Genomic DNA, 18573 nt, shown 5'->3' on the forward strand with positions numbered 1-18573 from the left:
GCACGTCTGAATCATGGTTACCTTTTGTATTCCAAATGATAATTACCATGAAATTTGCTCCAATTATAGTTACCAATGAATGATAGTTAACATGAGATTTAATATTATTTATCGATTAGTCAAATAATTCAATTCGAGCAAATAACATCACATTGGTTATTTTGGTAGCCACAAGCATAGCCACTTGGTAGCCAATTGGTACATTGGTATTAGAGTCTCCATAGGTTAGACTAGGCTAAGCTTTGACTCAAATAGATTAGGTTTGTGTAAAAAATATTGGATTTGGCTTGATTTATTAGCCTGTGTAGGCTCCAAATTCCAAATCTGGTCTGACCTATATTTAAAAAATAAAAGTCTTGATCTAAGTCTTTTAGCTTGTTTAAGCCTATTAGAGATTCAATAATTAAAAGAATAATTAAAATAATATTATTTTATTATTCAAAATTATTAAAATAATAATTTTATTTATTTTATTTAAAATCAATAATATAATATAAGTCAGCCTGTAAATTTATAGGTTCGATATGTACAAAAAAATCTATGGCCTGTTTTCTAAATAAGTTTTTTTAAAAGTCTAAGCTTGTTCTATTTTACTGTTTGTAATAGATCAAGTTTGACTTAATATAGACTAGGTCGTAGGCCCCTGTAGGTCGACCTAATCTATTTACATCCCTAATTGACACCAATTGATTTTCAAAAATAATATAAACTTTTAAACAAAATTATGGTACATACTTGACACTGACTAAATTTTTTTTCTAGTTCGTCACTGTATATATTAAAACCTCAATTTTAATTGTGCTTAGCTGGTACATGTAATATGTCTGTCATCTAAATGTTAATATGTGACTGACGGAAAATTGCAGGCTATTTGTATGACAATCTTCCACACCATAAGATTTTTAATACGTTTATTTTAAGAATAAAGTATTATCAATTTATCAGTTCGGATTTCATAACATTTTTTATTTTCTATTACACAACAATCTCAATCAATTGTACTTGCAGAAACCCAGTTGTTAATCAACTACAATCCCAACCAAACAAATCGCCAAATCCGATGGTCCCACATCACTATATTCACTCACTTGAAATTCATTCCTTCAACACTAGCAACCAAAGAAAGAAAAAATAAATTATCTAATGCCTGGTATAGAATGACTATTATCAATATTCATTTTAATACTCTATAATTATGATTAAATTCTAATAATTAACCAAAAACCCCAAATTAGTTTGCTCCTTATCTAATGGTTTGTTCACTCTCATCCCATTAGGCATTAGTGCACAGCAAGTTAGTGATTTTGGGATAAATTTTCAATACTCTTATAATAATAAAAATACATGACTCAACTAACTGCATTTATTTTATCTATTTCTTTATTTTTAATATGGGAAATATAAGAATTATGTTGCAGGAATGACACTGTTCATTCCTGCAACAAGGATCCGGCAACGTATCTTGAGGATACGACGTCGTATCCTGATTTTGATTTGACTTTTTTTTTTAAGCGTGGGACCCACACTTGATTTATGTGTGCAGGAAAATGGTCTTGTCATGTGACATGACAAAAATCGAACCTTTTTAATATTATATAAGTCCTAGTTGTTTTTAATTTTGAAAAGTGAGTATATATTCCAAGAGTAGTGAAAATTTACTCGTGACTTGGGCACTCATGATGACGATGTATCCTAACCAATAAAAAGGACAGCACAAGCAAAAATGGAAGTTACATGAAGCATTTCTTGATAAGGTCAGAAGCTTCTTATGTGGGAAGCCAGGAATTGTTCTCAGTATCTGTCGTTTATTTAGGTGCATTTTATTGTCTGTGCGATGAGACTGAGCTTTAAATATTGAAAGCAGGGCCAATCCAAGAGTAAGAACAAAATGCATCACTCTTGCATCACAAACATATGTACATGATTATCCATAACCAAACATTATGCTAGATGCATTTGGTTAAAGTCTTTTTCATGCAGAAAGGCCAAGAGAATGAGAAATCATTTTGCATTGACCAAAAGAAGAATGATCCATCTTTTCTCATAAGATGTATTAAAAAAAAAAAGGAAAATAGTTCATCTTTTTCTAATCATTTGTATAATTACGCTAAAAAGTTAATCATAAAACTTAGAGTCAACGTTCAGTTCACAGTGATATGAATATGCAACTATTCTGCATTATTATATTTACATTAACCAGTGTACAAAAGTTTATATGATGATTAGCTTTAAGCATTGAGATATGTATTCCTACATAATTATATTATGTTTTGATTATTGTTTTTGTAAGAAGCTACCTTACGACTTTTGTCTTGGCTGTGGTCCATGCATTATAAAAAATGGAATTAATGGCTTGCGGAAGAAAGGGGATTTTTTTTTTTAAATACCACGGGTGTACTCAACTCAATACACTAAAATTTTCCAAAATTAGCAAAAATATATATAATTTCAATCTAGATCTTTCTTAAGTATTTTCTTCTAATTAAGTCCTAAAAGTTTTTTAATTTGGGAAGAGGTGTAATGATACTGAAAGTTCTCCCAAAGAAAAGATGCTTGCACTGTTTCATGCTTACTATTTTATTTATTTATTTACGAATTTAAATATATCAATGAATAAATTATTAAAATATATAAAATTATTAATATAATCTCATTTATAAGTTTAAGCTTTTGAGAATATCATAGCCTCAATGTCCTGGGTTCGATCGTTGTCGCCCTCTATTTTTTTTTTTTTGTGAAATTTTTTAGCAGAAGTAGATTGGACCTAATACATCGTCCACCTTTCAAATTTAATAAACTCTCTTATAAAAAAACATATTAGAGATATATAAAATTATTAATATAATTTTACCAATAAATTTAAACTTTTGAATTGAATTCTTTGTTCACAAAAACAATAAAAACCAACCAGGGAATGACAAGTGGATACTTGAAATTGATCATAATAAGTCTCACTGTGTGATCGGTACGGACAAAGATGCCCTGCAGATATTCCTAACCGACACCAAAATTTCTTTTATTATTTATTATTAATACAAAGCTATATATGTTTGCTCTTAATCCATTAATAATTGAGATGACAATAAAATTTAATATGGCAAATAATTGTTAGGTATATGTTGCGACCTATATCAAGGAATTATGGGCAACTAAAATTTGACTATGACAAAAGGAAAATTAAATTTAAGAGGTTTTTCTTTCAAGAAGAATTATTTTCATTTTCCAAATAATAACAAAAAAAAAAATCCCAATCAAAATTGAGTGCTGAAAGTATACTTTGCATATATTATGTTGGAGGTTACGGGGTTGAGAGAAAATGGTTCAGAGGTGCTTAAAGTATTACACCAAGAGACATCAAGTTTGGAATGCTCAACAGTGTTACCTCCAGCTTAGGAAACCCTAGATATAATACAAGCTATTGGGCTCCAGCCCATATGGACCCAAATAACCATGCTTTCACCTATTGGACTTATATGTGAATATACTATTATTGATTATACTATTAATATAGACCACAAATAACGTCATTTAAAATTGGATGATATTTATTTTTTCTTTTTCTTTTTTTGCCATTATTATGTAGGTCAATGGCAGCAGGCAGCAGCTTTAACTAATTTACAAGGATGTATTATTAACTTACAACTTGTCTGCCATAACGTAAGGAGCAAAAAATTTAGATTTTGAAAAGGTGTACGTTAGTATTAGTGTTGCGATTGAATTCAGTTAAATATTAACTTCACATTTTACTGATTGGATTTGTTTTAATGGATGATTAAAAAACATGAAAGCATATTGATCAGTCCAATGGATATATACTACTATACTAGGTTAGACCACACACAGTTAAGTTTGGTTCAATAGTAATCTGAGTCTTTTCTTGAATGGATGTTTTTGAGAGATGCAAGATATTTGCACGAGATGGAGAATCTAATGCTGGGACAAATATGGACTATCTGCAAGGTAATCCAACGTTTATTAAATCAATATTTCATTAATAAATTTTTGTAAAGATGGGTAAAATGGCCCCATACTTAGGCTTCAAAGCCTTTGTTATACTAGTTGGTTGTTTTACTTATGTCGCCATATCATGGCGTCATTTAACTCCGTTGGTGGGCTGAAATGACTTCTGCAATCTCTTGTGTGAGATGCCTATTTATGGGCTAAGTCTTCTAAGTATAATTGGAATATTTATCCCTTAGCTATTGGTTATTAGAATAGTTGTAGAGTTCTGAGATACTGTTACCATAGTTGTACACCTGCGGGATGACATTCATGCAGGATGGACGCGTTTCCTTAGTCATTAAGTCTGCTAGACCTGTTGAACCATTTATGGATTGAGCCTTATATCTCGTGCAAGATGGGTCTAGATCATATATAATATATATAAAAGTTAACAGGGGACAAGTTATCTTATCCCTAATTTAATAGGTATATCATTAAGTTAATACCATTAAAAGAATCAGCAGCAACAGCTTAATTTTAGTTTGGGTTATATTTATCTATTTTTACATAAGATAATTAAATTTCCTACACACACAAAAGCTAGGTGGGTCCCATTTTTTTTTTTTTTCTCTCCTCTTATCTATGGGTCCCACTTGCAATCTTGTTTCTACAACATAAGATAAGTATTTACCTACAACATAAGAAAATTATTTCCCTTTTAGTTTTTACTTTCATTTTCTTAGAAGAAGTTGATTACCTTCTGTAAATGACTCACTAGTCTTTGTTGTTGTTTTTTTTCTTCTCTTTTTTCTTCTTTGAATTTTTGGTGAAAATAATGAGCTTAACAGTCATCTTCACAGGATATGACATGTCTTGACCATAGTGTGAGCTCTTCCATTTCAGTCAAGGGTGCACTTGATGGCCTTCTCTTTCACTTGTTCTGCAACCCAAATGTCTTGAATACACACCACATGACAATAACAGTACAGCCATTGCTCTTTTCTTTTGGTAGCTGTCCATTGTATATCCAGCTTCTTCAGCACGTTGGTTTGGTCTATGAGCATTCATGTTTGACCATTGTGTTGCGGGTCTTTAGGGCAATATCTAAATAAACTTAAAAAAAAAACTCCTAGTTCTATGACCATAGGAAATTCATGAACAGGAGAAATCACTTTAGTAAATCTAACGACCCCAAGCAACCAAAAACCAAAAGTCCAGACTTTATTACGGGTAATATTACTCTCATGTAACATGAGAGTAGTTCTCTCATGTTACAAAGAGAATCCAAGTAGGGTCCGCTATTTAAAAAAAAAAAAAAGGCACAATTTTTGAAGTAAGAGAAAAGGAGATAACTACCTCATGTAAAATGAGAGTAGTATTTTCCCTTTATTATATGGAGCAAAATGACCAATGTTTATCGAAAAAATATTTATAACATGACATGAGATAAAATTATCTTGTACAATCTCAAAATAATGTTAAAATTTTATTTTTTATCCTAAATCCCAAAACAATATTAATTTGAGATTGTATGAGATAATTTTATCTTTTCTGGCCAGAGAAACGTTAATCCCAATTGTTTATTAATTATTATTAATGTACCTTTATTTTACAGACTTCCATTAGGCTTATTACAGACTTCCATGAGGCTTATTTTCCTTAACTCAAATCAAACATATAGTTTATTATCAGTGGACCGCAAAAGAAAATTGCAGAGAAAAAAAAAGGGGTGTTTTAAAAAATTTGCATGTGGGACACCGACATGTTTCGACACGAGTTCGATATGTGATTAATTCTCTGACACGTTCTGACACTTTTTCTGACATGCAGTTAACTTTTTCCGACACGCGGTCAACGCTTCGACACGTGTTTTTTTTTTTTTAGTCTTAATTTTATTTTATTAACTAAATATAAAAAAAATATTTTATAAATCAATTTTTTTCTGTTATAAAATTTGGCATGAAAAAATAACAAAGTACGAAAATTTATTTTTGTTTATATTTATGTTATGAAATTTGAATAATTAATTGATTATATGACTTATTATGGACTGTTATATGTATTAAATATAAATTATATTATATATATTAAAAAATTTATTTAATATCAAAACATGTCTCAACGTGTCGAAATATAACATTTTTTTAGAATTAACGTGTCGTGTCCCGTGTCAGTGTATTATAGCATAATCCTATTTGGAACGGATCCAAAATTAAACTTTAAATCGCTCCTGAAGCTTGCTTCTTTTTATATGATTGATTCTGTGCAATAAATTATATTCTTTTACTTGACTTTTGGTTGTTTGAGTAATTCCATTCTTAAGTAAAATCCAAACATTTTATTTTCTTACTTATGAACCTATATAACATATTTATTTATGTCAACTTTTATTTAGTACAAATTCATATACAATCTACAAATTATAAAATCGTTGAAAGGAACACTTCGATAAGATTATCAAATAGATCTTCGTTGGTTTGTGTTACTTGTTTGCAGAAAAAGCCGCAAGAAAAGGAAATATGCAATCTGTTGGGCGTTTGCAAGAAGACATTCAATTTCAAATTCAGATATTATTATGTATTCTTATTTCACCTTCACATGAAATCTTCAAAGTTCCCCACTTTTTATTTACGGGGCCTCACTCCTTAGACTAAGTTATGAACCAAAAAACAAACAAGTTCACCTTTTTTCCCAAATAAGATTTGGATTCCATATGGGCCAATAGAGCAAGGAAGAAAACTGGGGGCACTTAAAGTGATGAGATGGGAGGTCTTTCTTAATAAGTTTTGCCACTATTGGAAGAAAAGAATCTGGTGGAAGATATCTTTCAGAACAACTTCATTGACCCTAATGCCCAGTGAGATGAACACTGTCAGACCATAGAATAGGAATTACTCAGATATTTAAACAACAATCACATCACAAGTTAACAACCATATACTCTCCCACTTTTTTTACCTACATCAATAGCTCATTAGCTCGCACCTCTTTTGTCAGGAATACACAGAATCCTCTCTATAAGAAACATAGCCACTAGTATTCTGATAGTTTGTTGTTTGTTATCATTAACTAATTTGGCACAATGATTAATTCGATTTTCTAAGGTATGTTTGAACCAACAATTGACTTCCAATGAGTTTTTTTTTGAATAATATTTATACTTTACTACAGACTATATGATATATCTGTTGGTTAGGCATGAAAGGAACATTCCTAGTCTTCTCAATTAGGTTTAGCTAATTTGAAAGGTCAAGAGACTTCAAACAGGTTATTTGAAAGGTCTAAACATATTCTCAATATGGTCTAATCTTCCTCGCTCAGCTGCCTAATTTGACTTAAATCCTCATATGAAATATTCCCTTTTTTGGGGTTCTTAGTTTCAAATTTAGAAACTTCAAAAGGACAACTTCTGAAGCACATATCTATATAGAAATATAATTAATCTTGAATCAGCAAAACAAACAAGCTTGTAAGCAGTAAAATTAATGAATCAGCAAGAGCATACACTATGATTTACCCTGATGATTAAGCAGTTTAGCATCTACAAACAGCTCAGTAAGTAACACTTGCAAGTTTCAACTATGTAATCTAATTCATATTCTATGCCCAAAAAAGAGATTAAGATTAAGACACTTTACCAAAATCACACCCACCAGCATGATTTGCAAACCCCATCTAACAACAACATCCCAAAATCCCCCCACAAAAACCACTCTCCACCAAACTAAACCCATCACCACCCAAATCATTCAACAACATCTTGGCCGTTCCTTCTAACCAAAGCAAAATACCCCAAAACAGCACAAAGGGCAGCCACAACATTCCCTTCCTTCAACAAAATCTTAATCACAAAACCGAAAATTTCCCTTGTGATCTTCCTCCCCTCCACAACCAAAGCCTTCTTAGGCTTACCAAAGAAAGCCAATAACACAACGATGGTGATCCATGTCACCAGAACCGCAGGAACCATCACAACCAAAGCTGCAACCATGGAAAGAAGCCCAAAAACCGTGCCAAGAAGCACCGAGACATAAATTGCAGGCCAACCAGAGGTTGATGACTGAGCTTGCAAATTGTACCAAGAAAGCATGGATTTGAGGAAATTCCATGAAGAAGCCAAAAGGGTACCGTAAACAAGTAAAAAAAGACATACCCATGTTCTCCTTTTGCTCATGATGTTTAGCATTAAGATGTAAGATGAAGGTGGGTGCATCGGTGAAGTGGGTTCATCATCTTCTCTTGCCATTGACAACCTCAAACTCAGAACAGAAAAGCCACACCACTCTGCTTTTTATTGTTTTGCGCGCTTTGGTTCTTTTTCTTTCCTATGAAACAAACAATCTGAGCTGAGGATCATGTCCCTCACTCTCTCCGGTTACACCATAAGAATTAAAATGTGTACGGTAACTCACGCTATTTCTAGCACGTGGTTTCCACTTCTCCTTAGTATGTGGCACGTGATGATTTGATAGAAGGTGATTCGAATTTGTGTATCACGCGCGTTGGATAAACGTGCGTCAGATTTGTTGATTCTTTTTATTTTATTTTATTTTTGCGGTAAACAGATTTGTTGAATCATAAATATTATCATTAACTAGAGTAAAGTTATCGACAGGCATTGAAATACAAGGAACTACTCTGTTATGGATAATTATGATATTAAAGTTTTATATATCCCAAATTTTGTGATAATTTTCCTTTATAAATATTCGTAAGTTTTAATAATATTAATTCACTGAGTCCACGTTGATCCCAACCTTTGATTTTTATATGTAAAAAACGATATTGATCCGGATATAATATAGGTCTAACCAGGATCCAATAAACACATGAAAGCCCAATGCCATATAGGACCCAGAAAAAAGGCATAAAGGGTAGGCACAGACGCGATAACCCTGTCGCGGTACACCAGCGTGATAACCCTATCGCGGCACATCAGCACGATGACCCTATCGCGTCCTACATGGCGCAATACCTCCTCATGACATGCAGGATGTACTTGTTCCCCACGCAACAGGATACCTGTAAACTACGGACAGCTCCAGCTCGCTATGACTCTACTACTAGACACTATGGCGGCAAGCTCATCAACATTTAAACACTGACAGTCACACTACGTTGGTACCAAGGAACCTTTGCCTTCACCATGAAGAAAGGCATCCTACAAGCATACATCTCGACTACTATATAAACATACGTTGTACCACCAAGGTACGATCATCCTTTACTTTCACAATATAAACACCTACCTCTGATACTGACTTAAGCATCAGAGTGTCTTCGCAGGTACCCCTCATCTGGAGCAACGTGAATGACGAAGGACAAAGAGCTCAGGCTCATCCCCCAACAGCAATACTAGGCCCAGGCCAGTAACCTCCCAAGGAGTCTCAACCGTGTGTGATTTGGGCTTAATACGCATTGGGCCATCCCAACCGTATCTGGTCCGATCATTTGTGTCGTCTGTGGGAACCAGTTAACAGGAAACCTCTCACGGTTCCTATCAACTTACAGGGTTCTCTCACGAATCCTCCAATTAACAGGAAACCTCTCACGGTTCCTATCAACTTACAGGGTTCTCTCACGAATCCTCCAATTAACAGGAAACCTCTCACGGTTCCATAAACTTACAGGATTCTCTCACGAATCCTCCAATTTACAGGAAACCTCTCACAGTTCCTATCAACTTACAGGATTCTCTCACGAATCCTCCAATATACAGGACATCTCTCATGGTTCCTATCAACTTACAGGGTTCTTTCACGAATCCTCCAATATACAGGACACCTCTCACGGTTCCCATCAACTTACAAGGTTCTCTCACGAACCCTCCAATATACAGGACACCTCTCATGGTTCCTATCAACTTATAAGATTCTCTCACGAATCCTCCAATCAACAGACTTGTCAACGAAGATCTCCCTAACAGAGCAAAAGCATACAGATCGCGATCCCCAAGGATATATCGTGATCTTTCACGCTCAAACGCGATGGCATAAACAAACAAAGGTATGCAAAATATTTTACAAATTTCACCTATAAACTGTCTAGACATACAACATACAGGTATAGTGTTCAAGCACCATACGGTGTACACACCACATCCCCAAAATACAAAGCATACAATTGCAACGCTATGCAGACATGGTGTTTAAGCGCCATACGACATACACACCATGGCGTGGTCTCATTCACTTTACAGGATTCTATACTTAAAGGAGTCCTTTATAACTAAGCACGACATGCATATGATCGCGGTGCGACATACAAAACACCTCAGCTGGGTTACAAACCCATCTGCATTATAACTATCACCCAGTATACAAAGAATGTGAAGAGCAATATAAAGAACGATGAGAAGGGTAATACCCTACTACAAGGAATGCAACTTTCACACGGTTATCAATAGTCTACAGTGAGAGAGCAATGCAAACATTCATTCAGCAACATACATATATTCGGCAAAACAAACCCGAATGTTATAAACTTCAAAATTTGCGGGATCAGTACTACTTCCGCGCATCACTGTTATGGGGACATCCCCCTTACAAATTGGCAAATATTAAAGCAAGTCAAGAAGTAAAAAGAAGAAGAAATTTAAATAAAGATATCAGAAGATCAGCAGCAAATTTAGACAGTCTGAATCGCTATATCCTGAGGAGTGTCAGCTTCAACAGCGCGCTCATCATTAACAACAGAAGGATCTTGAGGCAATGGCACTTGCAAGGATGGTGCGGTCGTGTCTGTATCCATCGCGCTAATCAGCTCCGCTGGGACCTCTTGATTTTGCTCATTTAGAGTCACCAGTTGGCCATCCTTGAAGTAAAGGTAGAAGTGGACATTCTCCAGTTTGGCTGAGGGGTTGAAGAAACGCACTTGTGCGATCACGTTCACAAAGGTAGCTTCTGCTTCCTTCTCGAACAAACCCTGATACCTCTTCACCTCAGCGGTCAAGTGGGCCTTTTCATCAGCCCAGGTATCAGCGTTCCCTTCAAGTTCCAGTATGCGCTTCTCTAGATCAATTTTCTTCGCCCCCAAGCTTCGGTTGGCAGTCGTCAGCTTCTTCATGTCAGCATCCTTCTTCTCCATTTCTGCCGTCAGCATGGCAACCTTGTCCTCAGATGTCTTCAACTTGGCATCAGAAGCAGCGCGCTGTTGGGCATTCTCAGCCTTCAACTCTTCAATACGTTCCTTCAGGAAATCTACCGAATCTGTCATATACACAAAACACAAAAAGGTTATACATACAGCCGTGATATTATAGTATGCAAGCAAGCAAGTAACATGGAAAACCAAATATACTTACCAGGTGTGGTCATGATAAATTGGCCAGCCGCGATCAGACCCTGGGCAAGCTTCCGCCATTGATCTCGCGGTAGAGCTTTCAGGTGCAAGCCAAAATCCCTACCCTGAGCCCGCAGGTCACTCACGACTCTCTAGTCGAAATCCGGCCACCCCTGCAGCTGACCCCCTCGGACATCGCGTCAAAGGTTCTTATCTTCCCTCTCACAATGTCCTCTCTCATTACTACTGAAGGGGTAACCTCTTGAGGAGGGGAAGGAGGGGTACGCAGTCTCAAGGGAGACTTCAACTGCACGACGGCTTGACCACTTGACTGAGCAACAACAGCCGCAGTCTTGATCGGTTGTGCAGAGGATGAGGAGCTAGCAAGAGCTGCGCGATTGGCAGGGATTTGCTCCATTTTGCTCACGGGCGTCATCCTTATACTTTCTGCACAATAGAAACAAAGAAATGGATGGTCAGGCATACTTAGTCAATACATACAGGTTACGCTACACAAATATTAAGACATATCAGAACACGAAGGATTCAAATTACCCAGATAAGCTTGAACATCAGTTTCAATATACTCGTTCAAAATGGTATACGTATCCAGAGAGCCTTCACCGGCAGCTTCACGAGTGATCTTACTTAAAGCGGTCAATGTCTGCTGTTCTAGATCACTCAGATCCGTAAAGTTATAGCTTAACACGGAACTCTCTAACGGGTATTCCGACCAGTACAAAGGGAAGATAGGAGCCTGGTCCTCGCCTAGGAAAAACGACGTAGTACCTTTGGCGGGATAGATCTTGAAATACTCAGCGTTCCATTAGTTCATCTTCCTGCAGTATGACCTGCAGAATTTTTGTTTACCCCTAAAAGATATCCAGCTATTGCGAGGGGGCATCACACTGAACATATACAAAAAGGACGGAACTGACTGGAAAAGGCCATAGGCCTTGTATACCATCTCATATACTCTAATAAAACCCCAAGCATTAGGGGTCAGCTACGAGGGGCCACATTCAAATGCGCTAACAGTTTACAAACAAAAGAAGAAAACGGAAGACGGACACCTATGGACAAGAAAAAATAAGAGTACATCATCATATAATGCCTGGTTGACGCCACGTCCCGCGATGAGAAAACACGCTCATTCTTCGGGACGACTCCAACCTCCCATTGATCGTCAAAAGCTTTATCTGGGGTCAGATGCAAGGCCATGGTTACCTCCGCCAACTCTCCAGGAGAACAATATATCGACTCAATCTTCAAAACTGAGTCGGACACCCACCCCAGGGTATCAACATCCCGGATGCTTTGCCTGTTCAGGGACCGCGTCTCTGAAGGTTCTTCCTCAGGATTAATTTGTATGGCTTTCTTCTTCCCACCAGACTGCGTTGAGACGATCTTCTTATCGCGGGCATTACGTTTCGCCATTATCTCCTTGATACGAGAGGACACAAAATCTGATTAAGAAGAAGAGAAATTAGTGGAAGAAGACAAATCAGTGGAAACAGGTTTATAATTATCAAATTTCCTTTTCTTAAAAGGATATCCAGCTGGATAAACCACATTCAACGACAAAGGACTAGGACTCTTCGGTCTTGAAGACTCATGCGCGATGGAGCAAGAAGAATCGCGCGATGAACTCGAGAAAGGCGATTTGGGGCTTTTTGACTCTACCGATTTATAGCTATTATCTGAATTGGAAGAAGAATCACTCGATAGCACAATGGGCTTGGACATATTTCCAGGAAATCGGGGAAACACAGACGAACTATGGGCTGACAATGCCTTCTCGCAAGGAGGTTGTCGCAAGGTTGACCCTAACTCAAGGGTACGACTTAAGGGAACATGCCCAGCACAGGCTTTGGAACAGGGAGCTAGAATTCCTACAGTAGGCCTTGTCTCCCTGGTTCCCAAGGACTTTGATCTTGGTAACAGTCCCGACGGCGGACTAGAGGAGCCAGACCAGTCAATAAATCTGATAAAATCCGCACAATTATACTTCTGCGGCATACCCCAGAAAGGCAGACGCAAAATGTTGAACTAAATCACAGAAATGCAGAAGAAACAGAGGATAAGAAGCAAACACGCACCTGAGATTTATACTTTCGAACTTCGCAGCAGAGAGCAGGACGTGTCACCACCGGAAATGCAGAATAGAGCTCTGAGAGACGAAGCAAGCTTTCCACTACAAGTGACCAAATGATCTTCCCTCCAAAAGAAAAGGCACAAATACAAAGAGTTTTTCTTCAACGGATACTCCAAAAGCCGTGAAACGTGTTAAACACAACACCGATAAGTAGGACACGTGGCGGGCAGGGGAAGCGTTTTACTCGTAAAATGCCCACGACTGTCCTTAAACCCCTACGTAATCACTGCTGCATTTAATGCTCTTGGTTGATTAGACATCTAATCCACCGTTCTTAAGCGGTCGAAGGTCATGATGACACTACAAGGGATCATTACCGCGGACAACAACAACATGTGACTCAGAACACTACCGCGCCTCATACACAAAGACGTATAGCTCACGGCCTTGTCACATAGACAACACCGCAAGCTAGGGGGAATCTGATCCGGATATAATATAGGCCTAACCAGGGCCCAATAAACACATGAAAGCCCAAGTTCATATAGGACCTAGAATAAAGGCATAAAGGGTAGGCACAGACGTGATAACCCTGCCGCGGTACACCAGCGCGATAACCCTATCGCGGCACACCAGCACGATGACCCTATCACGTCCTACACGGCGCAATACCTCCTCACGACATGCAGGATGTACTTGTTCCCCATGCAACAGGATACCTTCTACAGACAGTAAACTTAAGGGCCAAGGCAACACCACCGCGCCCTCACACCAGTAAACTACGGACAGCTCCTACTCGCTATGACTCTACTACTAGACACCATGGCGGCAAGCTTCTCAACATTTAAACACTGACAGCCACACTACGTTGGTACCAAGGAACCTTTGCCTTCACCATGAAGAAAGGCATCCTACAAGCATACATCTCGACTACTATATAAACATACGTTGTACCACCAAGGTACGATCATCCTATACTTTCACAATATAAACACATGCCTCTGATACTGACTTAAGCATCAGAGTGTCTTCGCAGGTACCCCCCCAATCTGGAGCAACGTGAAGGACGAAGGACAAAGAGCTCAGGCTCATCCCCCAACAGCAATACCAGGCCCAGGCCAGTAACCTCCCAAGGAGTCTCAACCGTATGTGATTTGGGCTTAATACGCATTGGGCCATCCCAACCGTATCTGGTCCGATCAGATATATATATATCTTTAAAAAATGTTGTGATTTATATTTTTTTAAATATTTTTAATTGTTGTAATTTTTTATTTTTTATTAATTGTGGTTTTGTTGCAATCTTTCGTTAAAAAAATGGATTGTAATAACGAATAATCTTGAAAGAAAATATTCCAAACCTATATCTCGTTATTTTCTAATCTTCCAATAATCAACGAAGGAAAATATTCTATATTTATCTCTCTATTCTCTAATTTTTTTTACTTGTTTTTTTAATTTCTATCTTTCTTTCGGCAATTTTTTTTTCATTCTTTTTTGGTTATAATCCTCTCTACATCTATCTTTTCGGGAATGAATTCTCTCATGTGAAAAAAAATGAATCATATCATATCATATCATATAGATTTTAAAAGACTATTTTTACAATCAAGATTTCATAAGATTGGATTTTAAAATATTTTAATAGAATTGATATGATTTAAAAGGATAATATAGATTTATAAAATTTTAAAAAATCATATGAATTTTTAAAAAAATTTAAAATTACAAGAGTCAATAAAAAAAAGAAATGCAATGATATTAATAAAAAAATAAAACCTAATATAATTTTCTCAATCAGTAAAACATAATATAATTTTAACAAACATTCAAAATTATTAAGCAATAACTCTTCACATATCTAAAGCTACACTAGTCCTTCATGCATTAGCATTTTCTCGTTCCTGCTCTTGGGTTTGACCAATGGGTTGAAAATTATTTTTTTCATTTGGTATCATTGCTATATATATATATGATTATAAGACCCAATTTTTTTTTATTAAAATAATTCTAAATTTGCATATAGAACCTAAAGTTCATGATAAATTTTCGTTTGGAATTTTTTTCAATTGATCTTGGAAATCTTAGGGATTTTGTTCTACATGATGAGATTTTTCTAACCATATATCATATTGAGTATTCTCAGAAAATTTTAAATCTAAATTTATATGTTTTATTACATGAAAGTTTAGAAATTTTCTCAAATTATTTTCAATGGATACATTGAAACCTTATATTGCTTTGGGACATTTGAAAAACAAGTTTTTAGTTGTCTATTGACACAAAAATTGTTTGAAATCATTTCTTATAGCGAAGGAATTTTGTTTATGAATGTATTGTTACGAAATATATGGTTTATATTATGAAAGTTTCAATCTTTCTTTCAATTGATCTTGTTTCATTGATGTAAAACGAAAATTGGTTTGAGGGTTTTAGTTTCGCTATTGTTTTTCTACTGTTTTATGTTGTTTTCAATACAAAAAGTATACCTTTTTGTGCCAAGAAAAATCATCTTGAAATATTATTTTTTAAACTTCCAAAAGCTCAAAAAAAATTGTTACTTTTGAGATGGATTATATTAGAATCTTGTTGGTTTGTTGTTTCTGAGTTATTTTGTGATGAAAATCGCTAAAAAATTTGCTGTTTTTGAGCTTTGACGAAGCTCCCATGGCCGAACCCGATTTCGAGTGGGTCAATCCGCTAAGGGAAAAAGAAGACATTGCAATAGAGAAATCTTAAGAAATCTGAGGGGTTAGGGTGAGATTGTGAGAGAGACATCCAATGTATATTTCTCACTGAAAAATCTCACGAAATTCACACAATAGAAAATCTATTAAAATCGTCAAATTTTTGAATACCACAATATTGTTTATCCTTTATTTAAACTCCTGATTGAATACCATAATCTTTTAAAATCCTGATTGAATACCGCGTGATTTTTTTTTCAATCCTTTAAAATTCTAACTAACGGATTTTTTTTTGGTCTAAAAATAATCCATTAAAATCATTTAAAATCTCAATCCAATACACACTCTAAGATTTGTAAATATTATCAACACGTGCAAATACAAATTTTGTACTCAACAAAATTAAGTAAAACTTTAGCTACATTATTCTTCACCTTTGAGTCTGTGACATATTTGACCACTCCTGAAAAGTAAATAATAAATCCATACATATGAAGGATCAATTGAGTTCATAAACCCATACATATGAAGGATCGATTGAGTTGGGTTGGAATTGTAACCATTACTCCATACCACAAGTTTAAGGGAAAAGTCTTGGACAGATGCTCCAGGTCACAGAAATAAAGGAAAGTTAGATGGTGAGACAGATGCACACAGAACCTCACATAAAAAGAAATAAAAAAAGAAATGATCAGGGACTAATGTCATATATTTATAGAAGTTGAGTAGGAAAAAATGTTTGTCCTTTTAAATGACACAACTTATATCATTTTACCCTCACAAAAAGATTGCAAACTCGGTTTATCCTGATTCGATCACAACAACCGTGACCTACGTCCAACCTTCAATCACCGCAATGATTAGTCCACTATTGATCAAGCTTCAAGAGTGCTTGATCAAACTACTACAATTACACCAAGACTATGGTTCATCCAATTTCTTAGGCTATGCACAACCTTTTCAACAAAGGTCTCACTACCCTCAATAACCAATCTCTCAAGAAGGAATTGTGTTTTTAGACAAGATAAGCACTCTTAAAGTGCAGATAACACAACTTGAAGTCTAGTAGATGTATGGCTTAATGAACAAAGATGAGTTCAAGTATATGATGAAGAAGAAAGTATGTAATCAATGAGCAAAAATATGTTAGAATGAGTAATAATGACTTAATAAATGATACAATTTTGTTTCTTAGTGAATAGAGCCGTTGTCAACGAGTTTTTATACTTTTCCAACAAAAAATAACTGTTTATAGCTATTGAAAAGCATTCAGGATAAGTCATATCCGGAGAGGTCATATCCGAATATATGTTGATAGCATATCCGAATATGTAATCCTCCAATATCCGGATATACCAATATCCATATTCAGATATTTTATGGCAGCAACACCTTGCATGAAATTTTTGAATCACTTTTTATCCAAAATGACTTCTCCCTGAACACATGTAAATGGACTTAGAAAATATTTGTAAGCATTCAAATCATTTGAAAACCATTCTGATCCAAATTTGACACATTAAACCAATCAATATTAAGTCCTATTTCAAAGTAGTGTCAAAAAAGTAACTTTAAGTTCAAAGATAGTTCCCAGAGTGTGAACATGTGTATTTAGGTTGTGCAAGACTGCTTATGTGCTCAAACCTTGTTAAAAACGTTTCGATGCAATTTTTACCTATTAAACGAAGGTTTTTAGGCACTTTTAGGCAATTTTAACCTATAAAACCTATTTTAACATACATGTTCTAAGTCATAAGAATATATTCTAATATAATCTTGGATTTAGCTCCATGCTTTGAGGCTTGATTATTGATTTTGACACTTGAGCACTTGAATTTGCATTGCTTTCACATGCACTTGGATTATTTCTTAATGTTGCTTCTTATGGCTCTTGAATCAACTTCTCCAAACTTTTTTTTTATCATTAAAATTATGTTGACATGACATCATCAAAGATATCAACCTTAAATGAATATGATCCATATCAGCACCTTGATTTCACAAGCCTCACCAAATTGAAAAAGTAAAAAGTGATTTGTTTAAGTCCTGCATGAAACAATGCGATAATTGTCCCGTATATTTTTTATGCGAAACTTAAAAAGTCCTTTAAGATCTTCATGTGGAATTTTACATGCTGGCACTTAATCCCATTAACGCGTGGGACTTGTTTCGTACGATCAACATGCAGAATTGCCCATATTAATTTGGAAAAACTTTTGAAAAACACATTAATGTCGCATATTTTTTATATCAACAATTTTACAATGGTCGAAAAGCCAATGATAACATGTTTGATTATAAAGTTATAAGGAAATTAAATATTGAAGATTAAGGTTAATTATGGTGTAAATAAGTCAGATGACTTATTAAGGAGCTATGACCTCACTTATGTTAAGCCCAACCTAGTATATTTAATAAAATATAACTTGTCCAGACCTTAGAAAGTCTATTTTTAAAATGTATTGTAGACTTTCTTTTACAAGGCTTAACCTGGAAGCCTATAGATCGATCTATATTTTATTATTCATTTAAAATAAAAATTATTAAAATAATTTTAAATGTCAATTT

The 18573-nt window shown here is 35.3% G+C and overlaps 1 protein-coding gene across 1 annotated transcript; it reads right to left on the reverse strand.

The window, feature by feature from the left end:
* Window positions 1–7419: 7419 nt before the first annotated feature.
* On the reverse strand, window positions 7420–8317 carry LOC133292139 (uncharacterized). Its single transcript, XM_061490518.1, has one exon. It carries the CDS (start codon window positions 8186–8188, stop codon window positions 7688–7690), a length of 501 nt encoding a protein of 166 aa, XP_061346502.1. The 5' UTR covers window positions 8189–8317; the 3' UTR covers window positions 7420–7687.
* Window positions 8318–18573: the final 10256 nt, after the last annotated feature.

This window comes from Gastrolobium bilobum, unplaced genomic scaffold, assembly GCF_033153095.1.
Source record: "Gastrolobium bilobum isolate Gb01-03AN ecotype WA unplaced genomic scaffold, APGP_CSIRO_Gbil_v1 utg124576, whole genome shotgun sequence".
Lineage (NCBI taxonomy): Eukaryota > Viridiplantae > Streptophyta > Magnoliopsida > Fabales > Fabaceae > Gastrolobium > Gastrolobium bilobum.